Raw genomic sequence first — 14,263 nt, forward strand, 5'->3', positions numbered from 1 at the left:
CTGCGGCCTGGTTTCATTCCTCCACCCCCAACCAACTGCACTGCCGTCTGTTGGGCGAGCCCCCTGTTGCCACCAGCCCTCTTAGTTGGTGGTCTTCAAAACTGCTCCAGTGGTGCGATGAGGTCCAAGCAGCCCAGATGACCCCTCTCTGCTTCTGCCTTTACCAGCCCTCCTCCTGCCCCCCGGCACGTACGCCGGGGTAACAAGTGCCTAGGACATCCCCAACCCTGCCCTGGGACCAAACACACCTCCCTTACCTCTTGCAACTAACTCTCAGGCCTCCCCTGACCTCCAACTTTGGGGGCCAACTTGACTCCTCCTCCCTGGAATGAATGACTCTTCTGGCAAGGTCACCATCTGTCCTCTCGTGCCTGGCCTGGCTCATGTGACTCAAGGAGTCTGCTCTGGGGCTTAGCCCCTTCCCGGCAACTATATCCCGCACAACCCCAGCAAGTCAGATCCAAGCTCCAGGCACCAAATGGTGTACTCAGTGGGCAGCCTGCTCTGCCCGTGAGTCTCTGCTTCGTGGCCTGAGGCCCTTGGTGCCCTGTCCGGCAGCCAGCCATCTCAGGGGCAAGCCTAGCCACTTTGAGGACTGGAAAACCACAGCCCACATAGTAATATCTGATGCATATTAACCACACAGTGCTTCCTCCTTTCTATTCTACTTCCTCCTCCCCGGTGCCGTCCCTGCCCTATTGCTGGAGGGTCCTAGGCTTGGAGGGAGAGCCTCCCTCACCCCCAGCTGCTTCCCCGCACCGTGCCCCATATCTGCATCCCATGCTCGTGCAGTGGCTAATTCTGGCGTCTCATCAGACAGTAATTATGGGGGAATCAGCACTTCTGTCATCTCTGCAGCTCGGCACCTGTCACCACGCCACCATCCCCGGGCTTCTGGGATGGGACCGGAAGCTAAGGGAGGAGGGGTGTGCTGGGGTGAGGGGCACCCGCTCCCTCCCTGCCTCTGCAGCCCTCACCTCCTTCAACCCTACCTCTCTGCAAGACACTTAGGGCTGGCGACCAGGTGGCCATTGGCCACACAAGTGCTCCCTGTTACCCAGGGCAGGTGCTGAATGCATGCATCAACATGTCACACGCACGCATGCCCACGACCAAACAGAGCAGGAATGACACAGCCAGCCAAGGCTCAAATCTTGCCCAGGCCCTTTCACCTACGCGTGATCTCGAATAAGTCATTTTATTTCTCTGGATGTCAGTTTCCCCGATGGCGAAATGGGGGAAACAGTGCCCACCCTGGGAAGACGGGAAGAATGAACTATGTAAAGTATCTAGCACCACGCCTAGCTACGTGTGCGATCATGTATTCACTCAACAAACGATTGGTACACATCCACTCTGTGTGGAACCATAATAAATGAATCAGTTTAGTGAGGATCACACTGGGGCCACACTGGGGCACGGGTATGTTGTTTGGCTGGTGGTGGCGTTTCGTTTCTCTGATGTCTTTAAGATGTACATGCACCTGCTCCCCATTGTCCTCACCCACCGCCTTACTCGTTTCCTGCCCCTGAAGGCCCTCCGGTAGCTCCACCCGCCCCCCGCCAGAGTAAAAGTGCACTAGTCAGTTCCACCATAAAGGATGTGACAGGGAGTTCAGTGGGGCAGGCCTGGAGGTGGTCAGGGAGGGGCGCTTCAGGGAGGAGCAGAAGAGGAGGTGACAAAGGGGGGGGTTCTTCCTGGAAGAGGAGTCACAGAAGCAAAAGTTCACAGAGGAGATGGGCCGGGCCTAATGGGAGGTGATGGAGACACAGACATCAAGAAGGTTCTCCCTGGTGTTGGATCTCCAGACCCCAGGCGCATCCCACTCCTCCGGAATGGTTTATCAGGTGGGCCTCACCAGTGAAACTGCATTGGAAGGCCACCTCCCCTGGTCTCGCAACCAAGCAGCATCTGCTTGGTCACAACTGAGTCACTGAGTCACTTCTTCCCTGGCCCCATGGCCTTTTCCCCACGTGGAGAGGAACTGTGCCCGAGGAAAGGAGGTCTGGAAACGGGAAGGCTCTCACTTCTAGTCTCCCTCCCCCACCTTCCTCCACTCCAGGGTCCGGAGCCCCCCCCAGGACGCCCCAGGGTGGAGCCAGGAATGGGGTGGGACGAGAAAGGTGGGGATGAACCTCAGAGTCAGTTCTCAGTGGCCTGAACTGCGGAAGAATCCTGCTCACATGAGAGACTGAGGCTAGACCTTAAGAAGGGCTTCGGGTGGCGAGTAAAATGGAAGGAGGGGGAGTAGGCCCAAGGCTGCCATCATGGATTATCTGTGTGACCCGGGGCATGTTATTTAACCTCTCTGGTCTGTCTCCTCCCCCTGCAACACAGAGACAATAGCATGGAGGCCACAGGCCAGTCGTGAGGGTAAAATGAGCTAACACCCGCACGGAGCTTCGCCCAGCATATGGCCCACGTGTTATCAAGTAAACATTCAATAAATATTGGTCCTTAGTATTTTCATTATTGCCAGGGATGATTTTGCTCCCCCAATTCAGCAAGGACTAAATGAGCCCCCACCTGGCCAGGCCTCTGCTCCCTTGTCGACTCGGAGCCCACAAAGGGATCTCAGAGGTCAACGGTGACTGAAACCAGAGTCGATGGCGAAGCGCTGACCCCACCGTGTCCACCTCCACGGGTGCCCCCCTCCACCCCCCCCCGCCCCCCCAACCCCATGCATTCTAATAATCTTTCACACGCTTGGCCCAAACCCACCTCCGTTTAGTCCAGTCTGGATGGGCAGGTAGGACAGGGTGGATGGGGGAAGGAAGTCTTGGAAGGGATTGAGCTCCCCCGTCTCTGGGAGTATTCCAGAAAAGGGTGGGTGAGAGAGCAGCGCATTCAGGCTCTGGTTCCTCACCCCCAAGCCCACCAGGAAAGCTGAGCCTCAGCCCCTCTGCTGTGGGGTGTGGGGAAGGGGGGGTCGGCCCATGTGACCAGGACGGGGGCGGAGGAGAAGGGCTGCAGCCTCAGAGTCGCTCCTGCCTCCTTCAGGCAGCGGCCACGGGTTGGGGAGGGAGGGGAACAGCCTCGTTGCTCTTTTAGGAAAACGGTAATTTTAATTAAGAGGCAGACAAACGAGCGCTCTGCAGATTGTCTCCGAGCAAAGTTATTAAAAAGCCATCAAGGCGGCGGCGGCAGCAGCCACAGTGGCAAGGAGGGCCTGCCTCCCCCAGCTGCCCGCCCAGATTGAGGCTGAAGCATCCTTCAGAGAGCTGGAGAAGCACTGGAGGACTTGAGTCTGCAAACAGCCAGGATGGAGATCCTGCAGCCCCTCTCCTGAGGGGGGGGGGCGGGCAGGGCAGCAGCCAGAAAATAACGGGGCACAGGCTGCCCGACCCCAGGGTGGGAGGGGGTGCGGGCAGAAAGGGAACCAGCAATGGGGTAGCCCTTGCTCTAGGCCAGGCCCTGGACCAGCTGCTGTTTTTCCTGTAATCTCAACAACTCTGCCATTTTACAGGCAGGAACACTGAGGCTCAGAGAGGGAAAGTGGCTTGCCCAGGGTCACACAGGTAGGAAACAAGTGGCTTAAGTGAGGATTTGAATCCAGGTCAGGCTGTCTCTCAAGTCCAGTGCTCCAGTCTCCTGGTCCTGGGCACAGAAGTAGGGGGTCGGCTCCCTGAGGCCCTCTGAAGTGACCTCAGCACTGGCCGGACAATGCTGCCCACAGTCTCCAGGGTCCCCAGGGACTTGAGGCCTCAATCATTGCTTACTTGGTGGGGGGCACACTATGTGAGGGGCGGCATCAGGTCAAGGGACATCTACAGGGACATAAAGTACAGAGCAGCTGCCAGCAGGGGAGCCGGAGTGGACAGGGACACAGAGTCACAGTTCTGGAGCGGGGGCAGGTACTCCACAGTCAGCTGGCCGAGCCATAGCCCCAGGCTCCACAGCTAGTGAATTCAGCCAACTCCTTAACCTCTATTTGCTCACCACTTAAGCAATGAAAGAACTCTTATCTGTCTTGCTCACTGCTGGACTCAGAGCTTAGCCCAGTGCCTGGCACAGAGAAGGTATTCAATAAATCTTTATTTAAGGAACGAATGAATGAATGAACAAATGAATGAGTAATTGAATGGTTGAAATAAGATCACAGGTTTCCAAGTGCCTATAAACCAAATAGACTTGTATTGAGGCAGTATATGGTCCCGTGTCCCATCTCCCACCCTCTGGCCTTTGCTGGAACATGGGCTTCCCTCCATAAGAAGGGCCCCCCTGCTCCTGAATCCCTCTCCCCAGGCCACCAGTCCCCTCAGCAAAGGGCTCCTGCCTCCTCCCCCCTTCCCAGCCCCAACTATACGGAGGCTTTGCAGCCAGCACATAATGTACATGCATACACACGCACTAACTCACATGCACACATAGACATATCCTCTGCCAGGCAAGTTGCCCTCCCCAGAGTCACGTCTCTGCGGCCCCCTCCCCTGGCAAAGGCCTGGGCCCATCAGGGATAGCCCCCCCTCCCCCATTTCTGGCCCTCTAGGCTGGGGAGAGGCATTTGGCTAAGAAGCAGTGGGAGGCAGGATGGTGGGGGGAGGCCTCCCTCCTGGCTTACTAACCTGGAGACTTTAAACAGAGGGAACAGAGTCCTGGAGCCTTCCCTCCCGCTGCACGCTGGAGCCCTGGGTGAGGGACAGGAAAGGAGGAAAGTCGTGAATGAATGCCCAGAGCCAGAGGGGAGGAGTTGGAGAGAGCAAGGGGCCCAGGGTGGGGCTCCCAACATGGGATGGGCCAGGGCAGGGGCCTTGGGCCATGGGGGTGGAGGGGGGCAGGGACAGGGCAAGGCATAGCCTTAGGAGCTGTGCCTTTAGGGGTCACTGGGGGCCGGGGGGCAGGCAGGATAGAGATTGGGTGTTGGAGGAAGAGCAGGGGCTGAAGGGGCAGAGACACTGGTGGGAGACAGACAAGAGGACAGACAGCAGGACAACACAGAAAACATGAGGTCCTCAGAAGGAGGGCCCCAGGACAGACAGCCAACAAGCCAGGCCTGGTTCTCCTCCTAGAAGCAGAGGCAGGCTTTTTACTGGAGTGCCCACATAAGATCCCCATGACAGCACCTTGGAGCGCCCATCTGTGTCTCCCCACCAAGGTCGCCCCCCCGGTTGGAAGGCTGGTGGGTTCACAGTCAGAGGGGCCTGCCGTCATTGCCTTGCTGACAGCCCTCTCTCAGCCCGAGACCCCCATCTGCTCCACTCACCCCCTAACCCTGAGGAAGGGCTCCCTCCTCTGCCTGCAAAGGAGGAAACAGAGGCATTTCACACCCAACAAGCACTCACACACTCGCACTCTGCTGAGGGCTGTGCGGCGGGGAATGGCACCCCTGCTTCAAACTGCCTGAAGCTCTACACCTAACCCCTGCCTCCACACCCACCCAACGCCCAGGGTGCAGGCCCTCTCCTAGAGGTCCCTCGCGGCTGCGGCCCTCCCATCCTGCACCCTCCTAACGGCACCCTATTCCCCTCCTGCTCTGATACCTGTCTATTGCCTTTCCTCCCGGGGCACGCGGCATTCACACCGCCCCCCCCCCCCCCAAGACACTGCGGCCGGGCACCCTCTCGGGCACAGCCTTCCCTTGGCTGGCTCAGACCCATCCATACCCGCATCACGTCTGGCTGCAAGAGTGCTCAGAGCCCCCTGCCAATCTCATGGTTCCAATTTTCCCACCGATTACCCAAGACGCAGGCATCCCAGGGAGAAACAGCTGTTGGACCCAGATGCTGGGACATTGACTGAGGGAAGAAATCAAGAATGTTCGCGTAGGGATCTAGCCCCAGAGGGCTTCCTGGACAAGGCAGTGGGGTGGGGGTGGGGGGTCGCGCGTGGAAGGGACGGATGGACAGAGGGCGCAGGGTGGGGCAGGGGAGTGAAGACCCAGGAGGCCTATCTTCCTTCCCACCACCAGCCTTGAGTGGCAGCTCTGGGGACCCAGTCCCAGATAAGCTGAGGTGAGGATCTGGGTTTTAGAAAAAAAACTAAAGAGGTTTTCTCATGTACGCCCCTTCCTCCAGGAAGAGAAGTCCCCCTTGGACTTGAGGAATATGAAGACAAAGAAATTACTATTTAGTGAAGGTTTACAATGTGCTAGGAAGGTTACCTAAGTTACTTCATTTAATCCTGGTCCCCACCCTGTGAGGAGACCACTGTCATCGGCCTCAATTTACAGATGAGGAAAGAAAGTGAGCTTCAGAGACAAAATGACTTGTCCCAAACCACACACATGGGTCTGACTCTAGAGCCTGAGCTCTTGACCCCTGAGCCAAGCTGGCTCCCGTCTGTCCTTCTCAGGCTTTGGCTGTCTCCCCTCCTTCCATGCCATGCTACAGTATAAGTTATTTCTTAAGGACAACAAGTGGAAGAGAAGGTTTTGCTCCAGTCTCTTCCTGCCTCATCCTCTACCTGCCATCCTAGGAGGCAGAGGATTCTAACTCCGGGCTGCAGAGCGGTCAGGGAGGGACCAAGGGAGGGGGGGTGAGCTGTTGGGTTCCACAGGAGCTGGATCAGGATCTCTTGGGCTTCATCTTTAAGTGACTTCTGGCCCTCCAGGGGCCCCTTTGCTGCTCTCCCTCCTCCCCCACGGAAGAGGCTCCAGGGAGCCTTTCTCCCCTTAGCCTTCTTTTAACTTCCAGAAATCCCCCGAGCACCCACGTTAGGGAGAGTCTTGAAAGTCAGGGGGCTGGCAAGGTGAGAGTCTATGTCAGTCCTAAAGGCCCTCACTTTTCCGCAGAGCCCTAACTTTTACTTACAAAGTGGCTGGGACGGGAATGGGGACTCATCAGGCCAGCCTAGCCCTGGGGGGGAGGAAGCAGGAGGGGGGGGAGCGAAGTGGGCAGGGGACAGCCCAGGAGAGCAGGCAGAGCGCTGAGTCTTCCTCTGAAAAGGCTTCAGTGAGCCGTGGAATGCCTTCCCAATGAGATGGAATCATTAATTCTTCCCCAATGAGGCAGACGCTGGGGCCTAGGGTGACGCCACAGACGCCCGCTGTGTCTGCAATTATCACAGGCCCTGGGGGTGTGGGGAGCCTGCTCGGCACAAACAGCTCTAGCTAGGGCGTCTCCACAGGGGTCTCTGGGTCTGGACTTCTCGGTTGGGGTCTCTGGGTCTGAGGGCTCCAGCAAGCTCTGTAGCTGGGGCGGAAAAGAAGCCGGTGTGCTGGGTTGAGGATGTTTGCAGAGGTGAGGCAGGCAGGCTTGCGGAAAAACCCAACTCCCTCCCGGTCTTCTATGATTCCATACCGGGACATGCAGTCAACTGGGCCAGGTGGCGGAGGCCACCCGGAACCAGAAAAAGGCTGTGGGGGAGAGGAGCCACCCGCGGGTAGGGCCTCTGCGAAGGAAAATCCGGACTGGATTCAAGTCTCCGAATGGAATGGAGTGAGTTCTGCTGGGATGAGCAGAAAACTGAGTTTATGACTCAGATGGCTGAATCTTCTAGCCGCTCCCTTATCCATCCGCCGGGCTGAGAGGGTAGACTTAGGCACAATGTGCCTTTGGAGAATGAGGGACTGTTTGCGGGGGGGGGGGGGGTTGTGCCCGCGCTCAAGCGCTTGTGCCAATGCTCTCCTGGGCCAAATCTCCATTTTACCCGGTTTCTCTGGAGCTCGGAAATATTCTTCCCACCCTCTCTGTGGCGAGGCATGTATTATCTCAGGGGAGAGGAAGTAGCTAGAACTTGTGACAGCTGGAAGAGACCTTAGAGATTCTCTGGTTCCACCCTCTCTTCCCATACCAAGGACACTGAAGACCAGAGTGGGCAACTAACTCGCCTAACGTCACACAGCAGCAGGGAAGGCAGGCAACCTGATACTGGTCCAATGCTTGCTGTTCACACAGCCCGTCACCTCTCTGCCCTGGGGGATTAAAGAGTGACTACCCTGTCCCCTTCTCCTCCCCAGCAGGTCTGGACCCCTCTCCGTCATGGACCCCTGTACTTTGCCAACCACAACAGCCACAGGAGGTTAAACTGGATCTATCAAGCTCCTCAGGATGGCCCAAAGGTCATCTCAAAGGTCATGCCAACCAGTCCCCTGCCCCTAGGTACGACATCAGCCCACTCATGCTCACACACACCTATCACTGAGGTCAAAGATGCAAAACACCACCGGAGCTCCCCACCTTACAGTACCGCCCCCCCTTCACACTCTGGGAGGTTTTCTTTCCTAACCTCTATTCCTCCTACTACAGCGTGGGCCTGTTTCCTTTCAAGCTGTCCTGGGCAAAGATTGGGGGAAGGGTAGAAGTACATTTTTCTCGCCTTCAAACCCTTCTGTTTGCCCACCTGCGGCAGAGAGGATGAGGCCAGGGTATGCCAGGGTGGCTGGGCCCTGAGCCCAGGGCATGCGTGAGGCAGGAGGGGTGCGTTGGTGGAAAAGGAGCCCGAGCGTGGGAGAAACAGCTCTTCTGGGAACTGTCCCTCCAACTCCTCATCCCCTACAAAAGCCTGAGTCTCAAGGTTAGGGGAGGGTCTTTGCCGGTTTCAGAAACATCTGTTCTCTCCCCCCCACGCCATTTACTGAGTGTTTAATACGTATCGGGCTATGTGTTGGACATTTTCATCTACAATTTCACTTAATCTTCCCAGCAATCCCATGGTCAGAAACTAATCTGCCCCCTGGGACGGCCTCTCGCTAAGACTAAATCTAACCTTGATCCCTCTTGCTCCATTTCCTCTGGCTCAGTCCTCCTTGGCCGTGGAGCACATCTTTGCTCTGTCTTCAGATGTCCTCCCCCTTACTCGGTCACCCGACATTACCTTCTCCAGGCTGCCAATTTTTACCCCAGTCTTGCCCCAGGTGATGGGCATTTTAGGGGGCAGAGCAACAGAAGCAGGACTGGAGGCTGGGACCCATGACCCTGGCCCACACCAGACACAGGGCACAGGTCAAGTGGCAGGGGAGGCGGCCCTGGGGGCAGTCCTCAAGAGAGCTGCTGGGCTGATGGAGGTGGGGACAGAACCCGGGGCAGCAGATTCTCTCTCCCTGATGACATCTGTGACCCTTATAGGGAGCGCGGGGCTTCACCTTTGGTGTGGTAACTAGGCAGGGCCCAGATATGCAATGAACGAGTGCTCCCTCAGTGACCAGCTCTCAGGTCCAAGTTCCAACCCACACATACCCAGAGCCCAGGGGCCTGAGCAGAAGTGGGCAGGAGTACAAGACGGAATGACCAGCCCTGGGCTGTGGATGGTAGCTGAAGCGAGAGGAGGAATTCGTACACCTAGCTAAGCGCCTTAGCATCTAGCGGGTGCTCAGGCCCTGAGAATGGAGGCCCCCAAGCCAGCTTCAGTGGGGTTTCACACACCCCACGGTAGCCACAGGCAACTGTGATAAAGTCACACAGCTCTTGGCTTCCCTGTTTGGGCCTTTGGTAAGCAGGAGTGATGAGGGTAGGGATCCCCTCCATTAGGACTACCCCCCCATCCTACCTTGGGCATGTCTGGAGCTGAGGGCCCAGACCCACCTCCCGGGGGAATGCTCAGGCCTCAGCTTCCGTCCCCTGGGAGATTCTAGCAGTGAAAGCATGGACCAATGGGCAAGGGAAGTGGGAATGGTGGGTGGGACTCTGGTCCTTGTGGGTGGCACCTTCCCCCTTCAAGCAGGCACCATTAATATATGCAAAGCATATGCAAATCACCCAGAAGAGAGACACAACATCCACGGAATGTCAGAAGAGACCTTGGAGATGATCCAGCCCACGCCCCCTCATTTCACAGGTGAGGAAAGCGGCCCGCACCAGGCAGGGACTTGCTCAAGGTCACTGGGACATTTGGGTGCTGAGGAAGAATGGGAACGAGGTGTCTTTACTCAGAGTCTAGTGCTCTTTCCGGAGGGTCTTGTCCTTTATATGGGAGGTGGACAAGATGGCAAAGAGGGCACAGGGCCTAAATGGGGCTCCAGGAAGGCCTACCAGAGACTGGGGGTGAGGGGCAGGGATAGGGCGAAGGGCTTCTCAGACCCTTCCCTTCCCACCTCTGAGCCTGGAAACGGTGGTGGCAGTGAAGGGAAGAGTGGACAAGGGCGGCAGCGATGCCTGGGGCCGCGTGTGGCTAGAGGGGCAGAGGGGCCTGAAGCCAGAGGCGCTGGTTTCCGGCAGCCAAGCAGCAGAAGGCGGCAGGAGAACTGGAGTGTCTGAAGCCCAGTGTCAGGGCAAGGTGCCCGCTGTGGTGCGGGGAGGGGGACAGCGCCCTTCGCTACACACACATCTCTAAGTGCTCAGCAGCCCCTTCCGCTCGGACTCTGATAACTATGGCACCTGACAGACCATAATAGTCAACCCAGGCCTGTCCCTCCAATGGCTGCGGCCGCCCTCCACCCACCCCACCCCACCCCCAACTTGGCTTCTCAACCTTCCAGACAGTCCTAGAAAGCAGGACCAATGCTGGGGGGAGGAAGGCAAACAGATGGGAGGGGGCAGACAGAGTGAGGAAGGGGGAGACAAGGTGGGGAGAGAGAGAGAGAGTGAAGTGCAGAGCAGGAGAAACTGAGGGGTAGAGAGAGGGGAGGCAGGGGAGGAAGGGGGGCAGACTGAAGGGCAGAGCGGAGAGGGGAGGGTGGGGATGGTGGGAGCAGCGGAGCAGAGAGGGAGGGCTCCCGGCCTCTGGACTGAAGGACAAAGCTGGGGCCTGGGTATCAGGCATAGGAGCCCCATCGAGGCCTGGAGGCTGTCTGGCAGGAGTTGGGGACCAGGCCCCTGCCCCTCTGCCCACCTCCCCAGCGATTCCAGGGGCTGCCAGGAAATCAGTCCCTCCTCCTCTGCCTCCCTCCCTCCCTCCCTCTCTCCCTCGGGGCAGCAGCCAAATCCAAAGCCTTCATCTCTGCTTTTCAGAGCTGGGAATGAAAGAAGGGGAAGCGAGTGCAGCCCTCAAACCCGCTGACGGCCAGATTTTTATTATCTTTGCTCGAATGGGCCCTAGGAAGCCAACAAGGGATTCTTCAAAGAGCATCTGAGTGGCTCATTGAAGCCTGCACCTGCACCAGCCCACCCACGGCAGGCCGCCGGGGCTTGGGGGGCACAAGCTGTCCCCCACCTCCCACCAAGTCCAGAGACCAGACTCGAGGCCGCCAGAAGCCTCACCCTCAGCTCTCCGTGCCTAGGCAGGGGCCACTCGGTCAGGAAGCCAGGCTCAAAGGCCACACCCAGTCCTGCTGGGCCTCTGAGGCAGTCCCTGTCCCTCTCTGTGCCTTGAGGACACAAGTAAAAGAAGAAATTGGATCTCCTTGCCAGGGCTGGAGGAGATAAGTGCTTGGGATTCCTCGAAAGAGAAGCTTTCATGGCAAGCCCTCGGTCTTTCCCCTGAACTCTCTGCCTGCCCAGTGCCCACAGGCCCCCTGTCATCTCCTGACTCCCCTTCACAGGATCCCACCCACCCACAGCTGCCCAGCCATTCCAGAGCCCCAGGCCCACCACTCAGGATGATCCTGAGCCCCAAACACCCCTCCCGCTGTTCAAATCCTCAACCCCAGCACCCTTCCTCCCCCAAAGACCTGACCTGGGGTGGGGGGGGGGGCTCAAATAGACCCGCTACTTTAAAGAGCCCAGCCCCCTCCCTCCTAAGCTTAGGTTTTGTCAGAGAGAGCCCAGTTGGCACCGGGCAGACAGCAGCCATGCCACCCCCCACCCCCAGCTCTGACCACACCATTGAGATCAATGCCCGCAGCCAAAGAAGGAATCAATGGTTCTAATTAAACCCTTTTTCCAGGGTGGGTCCTTGGCCAAAGAGTGAAAGAGAGAGCATCTAAGGCTCTGCATCCCAGCACCCAATGCTGCACCTTGTACATCTCTGAGAAACCTGGAGCCCGGCAGGAATCAGACCATGAAGACCCCAGAGTCCTCCCCCCCTCCACCCGACCCTCCCCCCATTAAGCAAGGAGGCAAGCAGAAGGCCTGAGGTGGAGGTAGGGCTCCCGATGGCTCATTCCCAGGGATCCTTCCCCTAGGAGACTTCCCCCTTCTCCACTCGGCACTGCCCAAGGACCACAGTTGCTTCTTCCAGATCCCCAGAGCACATGGGGGACCCACGTCTCCATCCGAGCCCTGAGGGTCATCACAGAGAATCAGCCATCATGGTAAGGGCGGAAGGAACGGGGTGGGGGTTGGGGGGGGCACTGGACAAAGACCCTCTTGTCCCCAAGGCATGGTGGCAAGAAGCCAGGGCAAAGCCTTTGCACTCGCTGCCAATGGTGCCTGGGTGCCAGGCAATCTGGGTGGAGGGGGGGGGTCTTATTCCCGCAACCCCCTCCCCTTATGCCCAGAGCCCTCACCCCCAAGCCTTACTTCTACACCAGGCCACCAGCTAAGTCTCTAGCCCAACAACTCTTAGCTCCCCTGGAGTCCTCCTTCCTGTGTGAATGCCAGGCCTTGACACTTGCTCACAGTGGCCCCAACACCAACCAGAACCAGCCACCCCCCCACGCATAAACCCAAACTGCCCCCCACATACATACACACGCCTAACCACGCCAGAAAAAACCACCCCACCATGACAGCTGCCACCAATAATGACAGAGCCTCACATTTTCATAGTGACAGTCTCCACCAAATGCATCATCCATTCTTTAAAACCAGCAAGAAGGATAGGGACGGGAATGAGAGAAACTGAGGCACGAAGTTAGACAGCAAAGCAATAGGCTCAAGGTCACCCAGACTAAGATAGCCAGAGTCCGGAATAAGGTATCCTACCCGGCAAAGTGCTCAAACCCCCCACCAAGCACCATTCAGACCCACAAGCCTGAAGTCTGGTCAGCTATCCCCCACCGCCAATCCTCATCTGTTTCCCCTTCCCCCCAAACAACCGTAGCTCCAACATCTCCTGAAACGCCTCAGTCAGGTGCCCCCCCCCTTCCCCGCCACTGGGGAAAAACACTTCCCTTAAAGTTGGGGGCTGCAGGACCTCCTGCTTCCAGAGTATTTGGAGAGGGGGAAAAACAGTCAGGGACCTCCTCCTTGCACAATCCCTGTTCATGCTCACCTGGCTCCCCTCGGCCCCCGGGGTCCCTCGGTCCGGCCTCCTCCCTGGGAGATCGCGCGCTGCCCTCGGCTGTCCTCTCCCACCAGGCCAGGGCAAAGCGCCGGAGGCACTGCCAGGGCTGCATGGGGAGGGGTGGGGCGGGGGGGCTAGCACTAGCAGCCGCACACGCCCCGCCGGGCCCTGCCAGCCGAGCTGCGGAGGCACCCGGCCGGCCCCCTCTGCTTCCACCAGCATCCTGCTGCCCCCACCGACAGGACTCGGAGCTGGCCCGGGAGCTTCTGACGTAGCAGGGGGGTGCGTGGGAGGGGAGGGGGGGGCTATGGCGCGTCCCTCCCCAGCCCCGCCCTCTGCCCCTCAGCCCCCAGCGGTCCCTACCTCCTCACTCACCCCGGATGCTCTCCCCAGCTGGGGGCGCCCTCCCCTGCCCTCTGGCCTCCGCAGGGGGAGGGCTTAAGATCAAATAGCCCCTCCCCCCAGCCACTCCCTCTTATGGCCCCTCCCTACCCGCCAGCTGAGCGGGGAGCTGGTCCCCAGTTTCAGCAACTGCTGCCTAGGCTCTAAGGTCTCTAGGGCTAGGGCCTCGAGGTGAGGGGGGCGGGGGGAATACAGGCTTGTATCCTGGCAACACAGCCAACCCCAGAATGCACTCATCCCCTTCCTTCCCTGGGGGGCTGGCGCAAAGCGCCTACCACCACCGTCGAAGTGTGTTCACCCCATTCTGGGACCTGGGGGAAAGAGAGGCCTTTGAGGCTCCCCCCACTTCTCCGTCCCCTTCACGTCCCCTGCATTCTCCTCTTCCTCCACCACGGATGGACACTCCCCTCCCCCACTCCCCTCACCGTCCATCCCCCTTCCTTCTCTCCACCCCTCCTCCCTCCACACGTACCCCTTTAAATTTTCACCCCTCGGGCCCCCTCCCCCGGGCATCACGAGGCCCTCCCCGCTCGGTCTCCAGCCTCGCCAATCCCTGACCCCCTCTGGTCCCAGGACTCCTGTCGCCCGGGTCCGTCTCCCAAGCCCGCACGCCGCGGTCCCCTGCCCCCCCCCCAACACCTGCGCCCCGAGCATCCCTCGCCCCACCGGCCGCCGCCTCCCCGGCCCGGCCGCCGCCCCCGCCCCCGGCCGAAGGGAAAACACACAAAGAAAACAGAAATACCTTCCACTTAAGCATGGAGGCACATTAGGGAGGAGAGAGACAGGGACATGCCTTGGGACGGAGCGTTCCCCATCGGGCGGGGGCGCGGGGGGCGGGGGCCCCGGGCCGGCCTGCCTGGCGCTCGCCCTCTCGCCGCCT

The 14,263-nt window shown here is 58.9% G+C and overlaps 1 protein-coding gene and 1 long non-coding RNA gene across 6 annotated transcripts in view; one reads left to right on the forward strand and one right to left on the reverse strand.

Moving 5' to 3' along the window:
- SRCIN1 (SRC kinase signaling inhibitor 1) overlaps positions 1 to 14,220 on the reverse strand; it is a 64,596-nt gene extending 50,376 nt beyond the window's left edge. Inside the window, exons 1-2 of one of the 5 annotated variants that reach the window (XM_040497333.1) lie at positions 14,126 to 14,158; positions 4,566 to 4,628 (exon numbers count right to left, since the gene is read on the reverse strand). Coding sequence is in view for 3 of the 5 variants with exons in the window: in XM_040497336.1 (XP_040353270.1) it covers positions 4,566 to 4,628; positions 12,970 to 13,093 (187 nt within the window). In the remaining 2 variants the exon portion in view is untranslated. Of the gene's footprint in view, positions 1 to 4,565; positions 4,629 to 12,969; positions 13,195 to 14,125 lie in introns of those variants that run through there. The other 4 variants (XM_040497336.1, XM_040497335.1, XM_040497334.1 and 1 more) reach the window with 4 other exon arrangements.
- LOC121044882 (uncharacterized) lies at positions 5,815 to 11,704 on the forward strand. The gene is made up of 2 exons (XR_005797520.1): positions 5,815 to 9,714; positions 10,827 to 11,704. It is a non-coding gene; the product is annotated as an uncharacterized LOC121044882 (long non-coding RNA).
- Positions 14,221 to 14,263: the final 43 nt, after the last annotated feature.

Source organism: Herpailurus yagouaroundi, unplaced genomic scaffold (genome assembly GCF_014898765.1).
Source record: "Herpailurus yagouaroundi ecotype Mexico unplaced genomic scaffold, PumYag 189, whole genome shotgun sequence".
NCBI classification, from domain to species: Eukaryota; Metazoa; Chordata; class Mammalia; order Carnivora; family Felidae; genus Herpailurus; species Herpailurus yagouaroundi.